The sequence below is a fragment of the Urtica dioica genome, chromosome 7, assembly GCF_054948205.1.
Source record: "Urtica dioica subsp. dioica isolate 48M chromosome 7, U.dioica_male_clone48M_v1_H2, whole genome shotgun sequence".
Lineage (NCBI taxonomy): Eukaryota > Viridiplantae > Streptophyta > Magnoliopsida > Rosales > Urticaceae > Urtica > Urtica dioica.
In genome coordinates this window covers 33,475,905-33,491,828 of record NC_142762.1, presented here as the reverse complement: position 1 = coordinate 33,491,828, position 15,924 = coordinate 33,475,905, and the positions used below count along the sequence as shown (strand labels likewise).

Sequence of the window (15,924 nt, the reverse complement as noted above, 5' to 3'; positions counted from 1 at the left end):
TGTTTTCCGTCACAGAGGTTTCAAGCTGTGAAAGTATCATGGAGTTCCATCTCAAAACCAATTGGTAATGAGAGGAGTAACTCATGACATTTATAAGCTCTTGTTAGTTCTCATTCACTTTCGATGTGGAATTCCTAACACGCCCCCTCAAGATGGCGGCTCTTTGCGTTCGCTCATCTTGGGCCGAATCTCAACGATTGGATCGGATACCCGTTTGAGCTTAATGGGCTCTGATACCATGTGAAAGTATCATGAGGTTCCATCTCAAAACCAATTGGTAATGAGAGGAGTAACCCATGACCTTTATAAGCTCTTGTTAGTTCTCATTCACTTTCGATGTGGGATTCCTAACACAAGCCTCTTATATATTTACATACAAGCTTTTTAATTTAACGGATTTTATAGTGAATAGTTCATTCTTTTTTACTCCATTCAAAATTGTATAAATCTTGAATTTTAAGTTCCCATCCAAGCTTTTTAAAAACTCATTCAAGACCAATATTAAACCTCACAAGTTTCAAGTTACATTGATCGTTGAAGCCATTGGCAGTAAGAATACGAAGTAGCTGGTCCCATTTCTATTATTTTAAAAATACGATCCATTTCTTATAGGATGAGGTATTTTTTCAGTTAAGCAAAATCATAAGTAAAATTTTAAATCCATCGTAAATAAATAAATAAATAAAGAGAGTAAGATCTAGAACCCCTTTATTATAAACTACACCCACGCATGGTTATGAACTGATTTTCATAAGTAACATATAACAGATAATCACTACAATAAACATATATAAACGAACCGGCAAAAATTATACATAAGAATCACCCTTATTTTAATTCTGATATTTTACTTCATATCATGCCATTCTTGTTACATATTTAAATATTACACATTTCTGAAGCTTAGAACTCGGTAATGATGCCATCATTAACCTATGCAAAAGTTCACATCCCACGTAGCTTTCCGATGAGCTCGTCAAGGGTTTTGCGGGACGACCCGCCTTCCTGGACGGCCCGCTTGGCGGCGCACCCTAAAGCCTCTGCTCTCTCCCTCGCGGCCCGTCCCTTCTCACCTCCCATGATCTCCCTCGCCCCTTTACATATCACCGCCCTCGAGACCAACCCGTCGGGCTGCTTATTCCTAACCCTAACCCCGGCCCCGAGCCCTTCCACGACGAGCTTGGCGTTCAGAGCCTGCTCGGCGAACATGGGCCAAGCCAGGATGGGGACCCCGGCCGAGAGGCTCTCGAGGACCGAGTTCCACCCGCAGTGGCTCATGAACCCCCCCACCGAGCCGTGGCCCAGTATCCGCCTCTGGTCGGCCCAGCCCGACACTATGAGCCCCTTCTCTTTCGCCTCGTCCGGGGGCGACCAAGTGCTTGACCTAACAACCCACACGAAGGGCTCCCCGGACTCGGCCAGCCCGTGGGCCACCTCCTCCAGCTGAGCGTCAGACACGTCGGATTGTGACCCGAACGACGCGTATAGAGCCCGCCCGGGCTCAATCCCTTCGAGCCACCTCATCGTGGGATTGTCCTCCAACGACCGCGGTGCATCCAGTGGCGGAGCTATAATTTGTAGATAGGAGACAAATTTGATTAAAAAAAATTATTCTAAATATTCTCGAGCGACAAATATGAAAAAAAAAAATTATATAATTTTAAGTTAAAATATAAAAAATTTGTGTAAAAATTGTATTTTTTTTTTCAAAGTTTAGGGGGCTAAATTAGCCTCTTGGTCTAAAGGCAGTTCCGCCATTGGGTGCTTCATTCTGTACATGCCGTATCATGGAATATTAGTAACCGCATCAAATGTCCAAAAAATCCCAATTATTTTCAACCTTAGTTGAGGAGGCTTATATAGGAGAATCCAAGAAGGCCACCACTAATTTTTGACAGAATCCTTAAATAACCTACAAATAGAAAGAATCTTAGAACAAAGTGAGAAGTTGACAACCAACTTCTAGGAGAGACGTACATAATTAACTGCATCCTCACCGTAAAGACTGAGTGGCCCGACACACCAAGCCCTAGCTCCGCCGGAGTACAAGGACTCAAAGAACGAGACCGTGCCCGCATCAAGCTCGGAGAAGCTGTTGACGAGGACGCCCCAGCTGTTGACGTCAGCCTCGCCGATCTCCTCGAAGAATCGGGTGATGGGGTTGGTGGGGTCGGAGGAGATGAGCACCTCGGACGGGATGTCGGAGAGGGCGAGCGAGTACGGCAGCTTGAGCCCCGGAAGGTCGACGGCGACGGCGTCAGAGTCATCACGGGGCTTGTGGAGCCAGGCGGCCTTGCAGACGGCCATGGAGACGACGCCCATGCCGTGGAAGACGAGCCTGGGGACGCCGAACTCGCGGCAGACGGCGAGCGTGAAGCCGAGGAAGAAGTCGGAGATGACGCAGCAAGGGAGGTCGCCGGAGTCCCTCAGGCGGCGGAGGATGTCGGAGAAGGGGATGCGGAGCTGGCGAGCCGCCTCGAGGACGAAGCCCGGGTGGTGGGCCAGGGAGGGGAGCTCCGACGTGTGCTGGCACCCGAGGTGGCCGGAGAACGGCAGCTCCGCCACAGAGACGTTGTTGATGTTGTTGTTGTCGCCGGAGGAGAGGCCGGAGAGGATCGAGGCGGCGTTGGATTGGGTGGTTATGACGGTGACTCTCACGCCGCGTGAGGATAGGGCTTTCGAGAGGTCGATGAGTGGGATCGTGTGGCCATGTGCCATGAACGGAAATATCGCCACGTGTGGCTGATCGGAATCCGGAGCCGTTGATACTGGTGCCATTATTACTTATATATATGTGTGTGTGTGTGTGTGTGTGTGTGTGTGGAGTGGTGTGAAGCTGGAGTGTCATTTATAACATCCGCATAAGCCCGGCAACTTGAGGAAGGGGGTTTTAATTAAGGATTTTTTTTAATTAATTATAATAAGATAGATTTTTTCAGGAATAGTATAAAATATTCCCGGCATGCTAATTTTAATTTATTAGAGATACATCATTAATTTCCTTATAAAAACGTTAATTGATGAACATTTACTTTCACGCCATTTGTATTGAATATATATCACATCTTCCAAGTATGCATTATTATATCCTCCCTATTATGTGAAATGAATATGCCCAACGGATTGTCGAACGATTGTTTTCAGTTTAATTAACGATCGTTTTCAGTTTACATAAACGTAATTTAATTTGCCCAACAGATATTTACTCAGGATATTGATGGGAAGTGTTATATATAGGGGAATATTCCGAATAGAATCGATTTAAGACTCACTGGGTACTGAATTGCTACAAAAATAATTTTACTTGATGCAAAAGATAGATTATTTCAGGAATAACATAAAGTATTATCGGCATGCTAATTTTGATTTATTGGAGATATACAGTATACTGAATAAAGTCATTAATTGATGAGCATTTATTTATCACATCTTCCAAGTATGCATAATTAGGACATGGTCCTTATTATGTCCACTTACAGTAATTAACGATTGTTTTCAGTTTATATAAGCATTAATTAGTTAATATATAAATGGGAAGTTTTATATATAGGGGAATATTCCAAATAGAATTGAGTAGGACTCATTTGGTACCGAATTGCTGTAAAAATAATTTGAGCAGAATACAGGAGGACTATACAAACTGAGATAAATGCATACTGAATAATTCATGAACATATCCATGATTTTTTTGGGATCTTTTTCCTATTTGGTCCTCCGTGACGTTACCGTTGCTGATCGTTGTTGTGCTGCTCGGGAAAAGAAACAGGCGAGGACAATACGCTCTTGTCGTTTTTTCTATATATTGTGTTGATGTCAGAAAATAGATACAAGAATTGTCTCGACGATTATACAACAAATACCGAATAAGTTATCAACTATGTTAAGTATACAGATCGGACTATTCTTCTACTAGACGAATCTCAATACAAGAAGTAATTGTTAAGGAGTTCGATCCAAAAGAAAATACAATGAAGAGCTCTTTTTATCCCATCTGCTCTAGAAAAACTTGTCCTCCCTTTCTTGTTCAGGTCTTCTCTTTTTAGGGGGGGGGGGGGGGGTGTAATTGATCTCGTAACTGCTTGATGGTTACTAAGTTGGCTATTGGTGCTAACGTGGCCAACGTATGCCTGGTCGGTTTGACTAGTCTTTTATTACTGAGGGCTCCGTGTTTTACACCTCAAACTATATCATGTTCGGTGTTTTACTGTTATGAAATTCCGATCATAACAGTGCCCTCCAGTTTCTTAGTATTTTTAAATGGTAAGAAACTCTTTATGTGCTCGGTATCTTCATACAATGCCGAACGTCTGAGGTTGTGTCTCGAGTATTAAAACTAAGAAACCATTTGGTATTGTCCTCGTGGTGGGACTTTGCGTGTGACGCGTGTCATTCTTTGTTCGAGGTGTTGATTCGATGAGATTTGTTATTATTGCGAAGTGACTTTGTCAGTGTCTCTTTGTATTCGTGCTGATAATTCATTTTCAGCCGTTGGATTGAGAAGTATTTTCTGAATCGTTGTGTTAAGTCAATCTCGACCGTCCATTTATTGGCTTCTATCGGAAGATTCATTGTGCCGATTCCAATCATGTGCCTATAAATATCCCAAATTTTTCTTAAAGCTCATTTCGCTTCATTTTCGAGCGATGAGACGACCGTCTGAGGGCCTTCCCAATTCGGTCCGAGCACTCCATCTGTTGGATTTTTTGGTGTGCAAGAACACTTTCTTCGGGACTTTGTCCCCGATTTGGAAACTTCTTGATTGCACCGACCTATTAAAGCAGTGTGCAATTCGTGCTTGATTAGATAAAATGTGTGCTCTTGCAATTTCTCTTTTTTCTTCTAAGAAATAGAGATTTGCAGAGAGATCGATGTTATTTACATCTTCAGAGTAATTTTTCCAAGCAAGAGTATTGATGTCGATGTCAACAGGCACCATGGCTTCTGTTCTGAATGCCAAAGCAAAAAGGGTTTCCCCTATCGAGGAGTGCCTTGATGTTCGGTATGCCCACAATACGTACGCCTGGAAGTTAATAAATCCAAGCACCTTTTAAGTCACCTAGCTTTGTCTTTAAACCATGCTTGATTGATTTGTGGTCTGATCGGTGTGGAGAACGCCTTGTTGATGTCGTACCTTTCGCAGAACTGTTTGAATTGTTTACAGTCAAACTATGTAATGATCGGTAATGATTTTTTTTTTGGAATACCGAGTCGCGAAATTATGTTTTTTCATACAAAGGCTTCCATCTTCTTTTCATTAATATGAACAAGTGGTTCGGCTTCGATCCACTTGGTGAAGTAATCAATGGCCACCACGAAATATCTGCAATTTTCTCTTCCTTTCGGCATTGGACCAATTAAATCAATCTCTACTCTGCAAAAGGTACCGAGCAGATGATGTTTATAAGATCGGAATAGGGTTTCCTCGGGATATTAGCAAATCTCTAGCAAGTTTCGCTTTCTCGAACAAATCTTTTGTTAAAAAATACTTTGTCTCGTGATTTTTTGAGCGAGAGCCATGCCACCCTTGTGATTCCCACCGATTCCTCTGTGTACCTCTCTAATTACATAGCCGACATCTTCTTCACTTACGCATTTCATGAGCGGCGTGGAGAATAACTGTTTGTATAGTGAATTACCTTGCAGAGTGTACCGAGCAGCTCTGAATTTCAGTCTTCTCCTCGGTTTTGTCTGCATGAAGGATTTCATATTTATGGAATTAGATGATCGGTTTCATCCATGATCCCGTTTCTTCAATCATGGGCACATTTGTGTTGCACGTGCTCAGGGTATTGATGTTGATGATTGGCTGCTCTAAAGTGCCTTCAGCCAAACTGGACCCGATCTTGGCGAGGAGATTTGCCTTTACATTTTCTTTTCTCGAGATTTGTTTGAAATCCACGTGCTCGAATGCTTCTACTAATGCTTTTGCTTTGGTGGCATATTGCATCATGCTTTCTCCTCTGACTTAGTATTCATTTGTTATTTGATTAACTACCAATTGAGAGTCCGAATGGACAATAATTTTTTGATATTACAAAATTTGCTATCTCTAGCCCATTAATAACTGCTTCGTATTCGACTTCATTATTAGAAGCTTTGAATTTGAAACGTAGAGAAATGCTTACTTGATAGCAATCTGGGGCTGACAAGACTATTCCAGCTCTTGATCCGTGGATGTTCATTGCTCCATCGACATATTGTTCCTTGATCAGTGCTTCAACTGGTCGATATGTGAATTGTGCTAAGAAATCAGCAACCGCCTGCTCTTTTATTGCCGGCTTGGAATGGTAATCGATTTCATATTGGGTGAGTTTGATTGACCATTTCATCAGTTGACCAGATGTATCTGGCTTCTGTAGAACTTGTCGAAGAGGAAAATTTGTTAATACCCTGATAAGATGTGCCAGGAAACAATGACGCAATTTTCTTGAAGCCGTCACTAATGCCAGTGCCAGTTTATCCAGCTCGGGATATCTTATCTCGACATCTTCCATTCGGCGGCTCGTGTGGAAACAGGCACTTGGATTGACTTTTCATTTTTTATCAATTCCGAACCGACTGCATATTCTGACACGGCCAGGTATATGCCGATTGGTTCTACATGTTCACTTTCACGAGTTGAGGTGGCCATGCGAGGTATTCCTTCAACTTATTGAAGTTTTCATTGCATTCTTCAGTCCATTCGAAATCTTTCAATACTCGGAGGTGATCAAAGAATCGGACACTCCTATCCGTTGCTTGGCAATTGATCGTTTTGATTTTTCTTCGACGTTTGTCGATCATATTTGTGCTGACTATTGGGGCGTTGATCATTATAATGCCGAATGTCTTGGTACCGCTTAGACTGATCACTTTTGTGGTTGGTTTCTGGGACACGCCTCAACCTTCCAATAAAATCTGTTGCAGATCTTGCCTCTTTCGCATTTATGTACTTTTGAGCTTTCAAAAGGAATTCGTTGTAGTCTTTAGGTCCGCTTTTCTGTAATGACCACCAGAAGGTTGAGTCGGTACACAACCCCTAGGTAATGCTAGACAATCTAAAATCTTCATTTAGACCATCCACTAGAATGGCTTGTTCGGGTAACGATTGATTTAATCCTTTCAGGATTCATCTGACCGTTGTCGGATGGCCAACAACCTTTCTTTAGGTGTTCTCCCTGCTCGAGATCCCACAAACTGATCCACGAAGATATCACAAATTTGCTTCCATGATCCGATTCAGTTCGGCTTCAACTCCCGATACCACTTCCTAGCGGTGCCAGTAAAGGTAATGGAGAATGCTTGACATATCACTTCTGAGCTTGGTCCTTGTAGGGCCATCTAAGACTTATAAGTGTCAGATGGTCTCCGAAAGAAAGAAGAAGAAGAAGAAGGACGCGGCGGCGAGGAAAAGACTTGTCGGAATTTCTCGCTGGGGTGGTCGCGTGAGGCAGTGAAGAGGAGTGGTGGTCGTCAGGTTCTTCTCGACGGCAAGGTAGATGGATTTTATGTCAAGGGTTTGATTTTACTGATTTGGGGGTTTTGAGATTTTAGGATTTCGAATTGGATATTGGTGATTTCATTGATAATTTTCGTGGAATTGATTTGCTTTGGATGTTGATTGAGCTCGGTTGGTGTTGATTGGCATTCGAATTTCTTAATTGGATTGATTTCTTTGGATTTTTTTATTGATTTTTGTCCGATTTACTTTCTGAACGGCAGTCTGATAAACGGATGTACCCAGTCTACTATGGTCTGAAATGTTTTAGGTTGTTAATTTTCTTGGATAGTAGACTTTGTAGGCTTTCTAAAATGATCAAGAACATGTAATTTCATTGAGTATTGAATTAGTTATGATTTTTCGAAAATGGTGCTTCAACGTTGTGAAGTGAAATTTCCAGAATTGTAACAGTGAATTACGGGCTGTTTTTGAGATAGCTATTCTTGTCATATATATATACTTCTAATATCTTGTTAAAAAGCTATGGAAACCTAATTTCTTTAGAAAGTGGAATCGATTGATTCGGAGTTTCTAGCTCGAGTTACGATGTGTTTTACAACAGTGGTACGAGCTGGTATTCTGTTGCTGATGGATTTTGTGAAATTGTTGGTTGTTATTGTTGTTGAATCTGGTTCGTTGCTGGTTTAATATATGTTTGAGCTCGTCAAACTTGGTCTGAGGTTGGGGATGGAGTTCTTAAGTTTGAGGTTAAAAGAGTTTGTTCGGATTGCTTTGCTTTGACGTTGATATGTCTCGTTAGATAATCTTCTCCAACTCCGAAGATGTGTTCGAACTCCGAAGATGTGTCCGAACTGTTTGAGACTGAGAACACTCTCCACGACCTACGTCAAGGAGAGATGTCTGTTACTCAGTTCTTCAGCTCGCTCGCGCATCTATGGCAGAAGATCGACCTCTACGAAAATCACCAGTGGACCTGCCTCGAAGACTCGAAACTCTACCGCAGGATAGTGAAGACTAAACATGTGTTTAAACTATTATCCGGACTCAACAAAGACCTCGACGAGGTCAGAGGTCGGATACTCAATACAAAACCACTACCATCTCTCCTTGAAACCTTCTCCGCGGTCAAACATGAGGAAAGTAGGAGGAAACTCATGCTTGGAGTTATCCAATTGAGCTTAATTCCGAGCTCATCCACAGACTCGTCTGCCTTCACCACACATGGAGACGAAGCACTTGCAGCTCGCGTCTCAACAGAGAGACCTCGCAAACATCGCCCCTAATGCAATCATTGCAGACGATCTGGACACCTTCGAGAAACCTGCTGGAAGCTGCATGGGAAACCACCAAGCTCGAAGTCAACTTGAGACACTAAGGATCCGAACTCAGCCGAAAACTTAGTATCCACCTCGTCCGCTGCCTCGACCTCGACCTTAGATTCCTCTCCCTTCAGCAACGACCAGCTCACTATTCTCCAGAGGCTTATCCAACAAGTCCAACTCGGTGGAGAAAGCTCGGGCATTGGTCCTCTAGGTAACTCCCTTAGAGCTCTCCATGTAAGCTCAGAAAATCCCTCAGCTTGGATTGTCGACTCCGGTGCCTCTTATCACATGATTGGTAATCGAAGTCTATTCACAAATTACTCTGTTTGTAATAGAAGCATATCAGTCATCAGCGCCAACGGAGCCAAAACTCAAGTAACTGGTATTGGCACAGTGGTCTTGACGAAGTCCATGAGACTATAATTGGTGTTCTTTTTTCTTCAACTACAATGCAATCTCCTCTATGTGCATAAGATCAACAAAGACTCTAAGTGCCGAACTATTTTTTATGAAAGTTCATGTGTGTTTCAGGAATAGGTCACGGGGAGACAGATTGGTAATGCCGAGCTAAGTACCGGACTCTATGTCATCAAGCCAGATCAGCCCGCCATGTGTCAAGTAGCCCAGTATTCACCCCAGTATAAAGAGATCATGCTCAATCACCTTAGAGTATGACATCCAAATTTCATGTATCTCAAAAGACTGTTTCCTTATTTGTTTATCAATAAAAATATCAATTTCATTCAGTGTGACATGTGTGAGTTCACTAAACATACTCGAAGTTCATATCACCCCACCTCGTACAAATCATCTCGACCATTTGCCACAATTCACAGTGATATATGGGGTCCCTCAAAAGCTCCCAATATCACATGAGTTTCGATGGTTTCTTCTTTTTGTTGACGACCACACTAGACTCAGTTGGATATACATGATGAAACAAAAATCCGAAACATCCAACCTATTCAAAACCTTTCACAAAATGGTCTAAACACAGTTCAACACCTCCATTCAAATTGTCCACACTGATAATGCTCGAGATTACTTTAACTCCGAGCTCGGCGATTTCTTCAAAAAAACATGGCATTATTCACTTCAGCTCGTGCGTTCACACCCCGCAACAAAATGGGGTAGCCGAGCGAAAAAATCGACACATTCTCGAAGTCGCCCGAGCTATCATGTTCTCCTCAAACGTTCAATCTCATTTTTTGGGAGAAGCAGTCCTCACAGCCACTTACCTCATAAACAGAATGCCATCTCGTGTCCTTGGCTACAAAATCCCAGTTGCAGTCCTTCTCGAGACATATCCTCATTCTCGTCTCATCTCCAGACTACCTGCGAAAGTATTCGGCTGTTCAGTCTTCACCCAATCTTATAACCAAAGTAAACTAGAACCAAAATCACTTAAGTGCATCTTCCTTGGCTATTCAGCAACTCAGAAAGGCTACAAATGCTATGAACCCTGGTCACGAAAATTCATAGTCTCCATGGATGTATCTTTTCATGAGTTAAGTCCTTACTTCGCCAATTCAGCTCATCAGGGGGAGAATAATGAAAATGACTTCCCAAATTGTCTCATCATAAACCCAGAATTCACATCGCCTCATAGTCCACCTAGTTCGCCACTTCCTACAAACACAATTCTCCCAAGTCTGATCTTGCTTCCCTCACCTGTCCAAAACACGATCACCTCGCCCAGTCCGCCTCTGAATCCCAACTCGCAAACCTTTGAACCTTCTCCAAACCTGAACCACGACACTACTGAACAAGGTAACACCTCATCTCCGGACTTACATATTGCATTGAGAAAACCTGCTCGGTCGTGTGGTCAATACATGATGGAGGATTATATGTACTATGGAAACCTATCTACGGACTACCAAGCCTACGTGGCGAAGTTAGACGAAGAAAAAGTGCCACAATCCATCGATGAAGCCCTTCAGATTCCAGCGTGGTGAGATGCTAGTCATGCCGAGATCTAAGCCCTCGAACAGAATGATTCGTGAGACATCATCAAGATGCCACTAGGCAAGCGAACTGTTAGATGTAGATGGCTCTTCACCATCAAACACAATCCAGATGGCACAATGGAGAGATTCAAAGCTCGTCTTGTTGCAAAAGGATACACTCAGGCATATGGCATCGACTATCAAGAGACGTTCGCTCCATTCGCGAAGTTCAACACATCAAGATCCTTCTTTCACTAGAAGCCAACTTAGATTGGCCCTTCATTCAGCTCGATGTGAAGACTGCCTTCTTGAATTGCGAACTGGAAGAGGAAGTCTACATGCAACTCCCACCACGATTCGACAATGGTCAAGGTGCCAACAAAGTCTGCAAACTCAAAAAATCTCTATATGGACTAAAATAGTCCCCTCGAGCGTGGTTCGGAAAATTCACCGATGTGCTCAAATGTTGCGACTACAAGCAGAGTCAAGCAGATCTGACACTTTTCTCAAAGATCTTCGCACAAGGCAAGCACACCATCCATAATGTGTATGTGGACGACATAGTCATCACTGGAGATGATCTAGAAGAGATCAAGAGACTGAAGAAGACTTTGTCATTCGAGTTCGAAGTCAAGGACCTCGGCAGCCTACGATACTTCCTCGGCATGGAGGTAGCTCGATCTGAAAAGGGCATCTTGGTATCTCAGCGCAAGTACACTTTGGATCTCCTCAAAGAAACTGGCATGCTCGGCTGCAAACCAGTTGACACTCCGACGAATGCCAATGTGAAACTTCTAGCTTGCACCAGCGAGGCCGCCACCAACAAAGAAAGATTTCAGCAGCTCGTAGGAAAACTCATCTACCTCACTCACAAGAGACCAGATATTGGATTCGCAATAAGTATGGTAAGTCGATTCATGAGTAATCCTTCGAAAACTCACATGGACGCAGTTATGAGGATTCTCCAATATCTCAAAGCTGCTCGGGGACTGGTCTCTCCTTAAAAAAATTTAAAGTTGTGGTATCGAAGTGTTCACAGATGCGGACTGGGCCGGATATGTTCCAGACCGACGATCAACATCAGGCATGTGCACATATGTCTGGGGAAATCTTGTCACATGGCGAAGCAAGAAACAGTCCGTTGTCCCACAAAATAGTGCTGAAGCTGAGCTCATGTCTTTAATCAGCGGAGTATGTGAAGGCATCTGGCTGAAGAGAGTTCTCGATGACCTCAAGATCATCATCGAAGGTCCAATCAAGCTCTTTTGTGATAATCAAGCCGCTCTCAGCATAGTTAAAAATCCAGTCCACCGTGACAGAACAAAACATATCGAGATCGATCGATACTTCATCAGTGAAAAGATTGAAGCAAAAATTATCGACATGGAATCCATTCCGACTGGTCATCATATCACTGACATTCTCACCAAAGCCATTCCTCGAGCGACATTCTCCGAGCTATGTAGCAAATTTGATCTCCTCAACATCTACAGTCAAGCTTGAAGGGGAGTGTTGAAATCTAGCTGTCAGTCTGTTCCCCCCTTCACCTTGCACCTCACTAGCATGTCACCTCGCGAGCTCCTACCTCGCCAAAGCTTCACCTCGTCACTCCGTCACTTCTCATTCCTCCTAACAGGCGTGTCTCGGAAATCCACACTTCTTGGAACTCTCTCATCACGCCATCACTTCTCCTTCCTCCTGACAGGCGTGTCTCGGGAACTCACACTTCTTGGAACTCTCTCATCTTGGAAGTTGCAATTTCTCTTTCCTATATTATTTGTATATTCCCTAGATATTCTTTAGAGTTCTAATGCACAAATATAATTGTTTATTCTTTCTATCATTGTATAAATAAGAGGCTCTCATCTCATGTGAAATATTAAGAATAATATCATTCAAAGTCTCGGAACACTCTCTTTCACTTCCGACTATTTTCTCTCGAATTCTACATCACGGAATTTGCCTCTCTCTCATCCAACCACCGGATCCACTCCTCGCTCGGGCTTGGCCCATCAAACTTCTTGTCTTTTTCCTCGACTTGGTCGTACAAAAACAAAGGGCCCACACAAAAAGCCTGGTATTATTCTTCCCACTGCTTCAGTACAGCTCCTCCAAGTTAGAGATGAACCCGTTTTCGAGCTTGGAAATAGTGTTGGCGATCACCACCCAACTCCCCAAATCGAGCCTCTCCGCCTCCAAGAAAAACTCGGCTATCTCGCTTTGACCGATCGTCCGGAGCGAGAGAGGCAAGTCTCCCCGGGTGAGGCCGAACGAGAGGTCAACGCCTTTCACGTCCACTAGGTCACCGTCGCGTAGCGTTTTATCGTGACCCTTGTGCACGGCGAGAGACTTCTTCACGAGCGTAGCGAAGACGCCCATCCCGTTGAAGACCACCCTCGGGACGCCCAAGTCCCGGCAGAGCTTGTTGGTCCACCCCAAGAAGGAGTCCGATACGACGCACGAAGGTCTGTCGTTTTTCACCATCTCTCTCATGGCGGCCTCGAATGGCCGTTCGAGGAGCTTCGTGGCGTTGAAGAAGGGAATCGCTTGGGAGGGTTCGCGGATGGCTGACGTGTTCTCGCACCCTTCGGGGAGACCCTCGATGCCTTCGGGGAAAGGGATGGTCATCACTCGCACGTGCAGGTACATTGACACGTGTGGCTCTATGGACGGAACGTTCGCCGGAGTCGTCACGATCGTCACTCGGACGCCGCGGCGAGAGAGCGATGATGGGAATGGTGTGGCCTTGTGCCATGAAAGGGAACATCACGATGTGTGGTGGTGCTTTTGATTCTGAACCCATTTTTTTTTTTTTATGTATGGGTGTCTGTGTGTGTGTAAGTGACATTTTTTTTTTTTTTTTTAATAGAGAGGAATGTTTGTTTCTATATATTTCTTTGGTTTTTGTTCCTTCTTTACGCGATGGATCGACTGGCTAATTATGGAAGATATTTCGATCGTGGTCCATTAATCTCTCTCCTTCAATTGAAGCATGGTGGTATAGAGTATCTCTGCTTGCGTAGGAAACGTCTAAACCAATAAACAGTAATAATTTCTGAAGATTTTCTTTCCTTTTCGTTTATCATTGAAATTGAAATGAAAACCCTTCCTTTTTCTATATCTTTCTAATAATAGTGAATGCTTTTTGGACATGTTTATTTACTTGAAACCCTTCCTTTTTCTTTCCTTTTTCTATATCTTTCTAATAATAGTGAATGTTATTGGACATGTCTATTTACTTTTGTCACGAAATTAAGTTGTTAACTGTCTGCATTCTATAACGCGTAGATTCCTTTTATTTTCTAGAATTTAACATTGTAAATCCAACGTTTTCAGCAAGTAAATTAATGGGTCAATTTAGGTCAATAATTTAACACCCATTCTCTTTTAAACATTAGTCAAAATTTCAAAAAAAAAAAAAAAAAAGTCCAATAAGTCGAAGTAAATTAATTAACGGTTACGTTAATTTGATTTACTTCGAAAAATATTTTTCCAGACCAAAGTAAATTAACTAACGTGATTAAGTTAATTAATTTACTTCTACCTGATTGACATTAATCAAATGAAATTTGTGTTAGATCCTTAAAAAGAGATAGAAAATTGGCTAATGGCAACAATTATTAGGTGCATACATTGCTAGGGAATATATTTAAAATTGCAAAGATACTTTGAATCTTAATAAAACCAACACAAAATTATATATATATATATATATATATATATATATATATGTATATATTCATTGAATGAGAAGACATTTGTGAATATAGATGAACAATTAAGAGGTATGATTGTGTAAAAAAAAAAAAAAAAATTAAGGGGTATGCCAGTTTTGGGGTGAGTCCTATTATCTAGAATACCGCTTATATATAAATAATAGAATTAAGGTAAAATTAAAAAAAAAATTATCATTTGAAACTAATTAAATAGAAATAAATAGAAAAATAACTATACCTTTAATTTTCAACAAAGTAGCTAGGTTACATTAAATAAATAAATAATTAACACCAAGATTAAATTTTTTTACGATTATCACAGGTAATTTTATCACTTTCAAAAAACATAATCTTATAGTCAAGTTTTTTAGACGTAATTATTGCATATTTTAAGTATTTCAGTAACTTTAGATAGACCTTACTTATTTTTCTTTTAAATGCACAAAACTTTCCATCATAATTAGGGTAAAGTATCCATAAAACATAGGAGAATAATATCTCAGTACAAGGCAAACTACGGACCTAAGTCGGAGTGAATCTAATACTAAGTACATGTTTTCGCTCGCCATGTAGATACTTCTGAGATAATAACGGATATAGAGCACACTATAATTCAAGCACTCATTTGGCTCTTTCAAAATACCCACAATAGTTGGTTGAAAAATCCAAACAATCCGAAATAATATGATCCGGTGACCATGAAGAAGATGAATCTTTCGCATGTATAAGCAAAAACCGAACAAGAAGCCAAAGGGAAAGGTGAAAGGCTGCTAATCCCTCTCTAATCCAAAATAAAGCGAGTAAGAAGCAACAACAAATTAAAATGTTAACAAACATCATAAGATTGAAAAAAAAAATTGAAATCAGATCTTGTCATCACTTTGACAACAATTTTGTGCAGCCCCGACACCGCCTCGCCGATCGCAACATTGTCCGCCGGTATCACTCCACTTCGCACCAACATCATCGTCGACCTATGATTAACTTCCGCTGAAGTTAATCATAGGTTGTGAATGTCCGATTTGGAAAGGTTAGTGCAAATCATGTGTAACATTATTTTTCTTGTTTTTTATGGTCCAGTAGATATATAACCATATTTACATTTACGTCTTTTCGTTTAGCTAATCTTTAATAATTTTTTGGTAAATAACCATGATTAAATATTTACACGCATAAAATAACTGAAATACCCTCAAAATTCCTACTGAAAAATTCCCCAATTTTGAGTTAAATAAACTTTAGTATGAGCTTTAATTATTAATTACAATGAAGAAGGAAACAAAATCCACCATACACGTTAACACTATTTACATTTTTATTGAAATTTTTTTTCAAAAAATTAAAGGAATTAGTTGATTAATCAGTGATTGAGTTTTTTTTTTTTTGTTATTTGATTTTTCAATAAAAAAAATTTTATAAAACATTTGTAAAAATTTGGGACAATTTGACGATTATAATATATTGCATATTATAACTATTAATGTGTATTTTATGAA

At 41.4% G+C, this 15,924-nt stretch overlaps 2 protein-coding genes across 2 annotated transcripts; both read right to left on the bottom strand.

The window, feature by feature from the left end:
- Positions 1-690: 690 nt before the first annotated feature.
- On the bottom strand, positions 691-2,816 carry LOC149390936 (putative UDP-glucosyl transferase 73B6). The gene is made up of 2 exons (XM_089620442.1): positions 1,998-2,816; positions 691-1,568 (listed from the first exon to the last, which is right to left on the bottom strand). The coding sequence occupies exons 1-2, from the start codon at positions 2,776-2,778 to the stop codon at positions 946-948; spliced, it is 1,404 nt and encodes a 467-aa protein (XP_089476568.1). The 5' UTR covers positions 2,779-2,816; the 3' UTR covers positions 691-945.
- A 9,993-nt stretch (positions 2,817-12,809) lies between these two features.
- LOC149390935 (putative UDP-glucosyl transferase 73B6) lies at positions 12,810-13,340 on the bottom strand. Its single transcript, XM_089619895.1, has one exon. The coding sequence runs from the start codon at positions 13,338-13,340 to the stop codon at positions 12,810-12,812; it is 531 nt and encodes a 176-aa protein (XP_089476021.1).
- Positions 13,341-15,924: the final 2,584 nt, after the last annotated feature.

Excerpts from the sequence above, each read along its gene's own strand:
- LOC149390935 (XM_089619895.1), bottom strand. The coding sequence starts at position 13,340 with ATGACCATCCCTTTCCCCGAAGGCATCGAGGGTCTCCCCGAAGGGTGC.
- LOC149390936 (XM_089620442.1), bottom strand. The coding sequence starts at position 2,778 with ATGGCACCAGTATCAACGGCTCCGGATTCCGATCAGCCACACGTGGCG. Across the intron at positions 1,569-1,997 it reads CGGGCCACTCAGTCTTTACG|CTCCGCCACTGGATGCACCG; the intron begins GTGAGGATGCAG and ends TACAAATTATAG.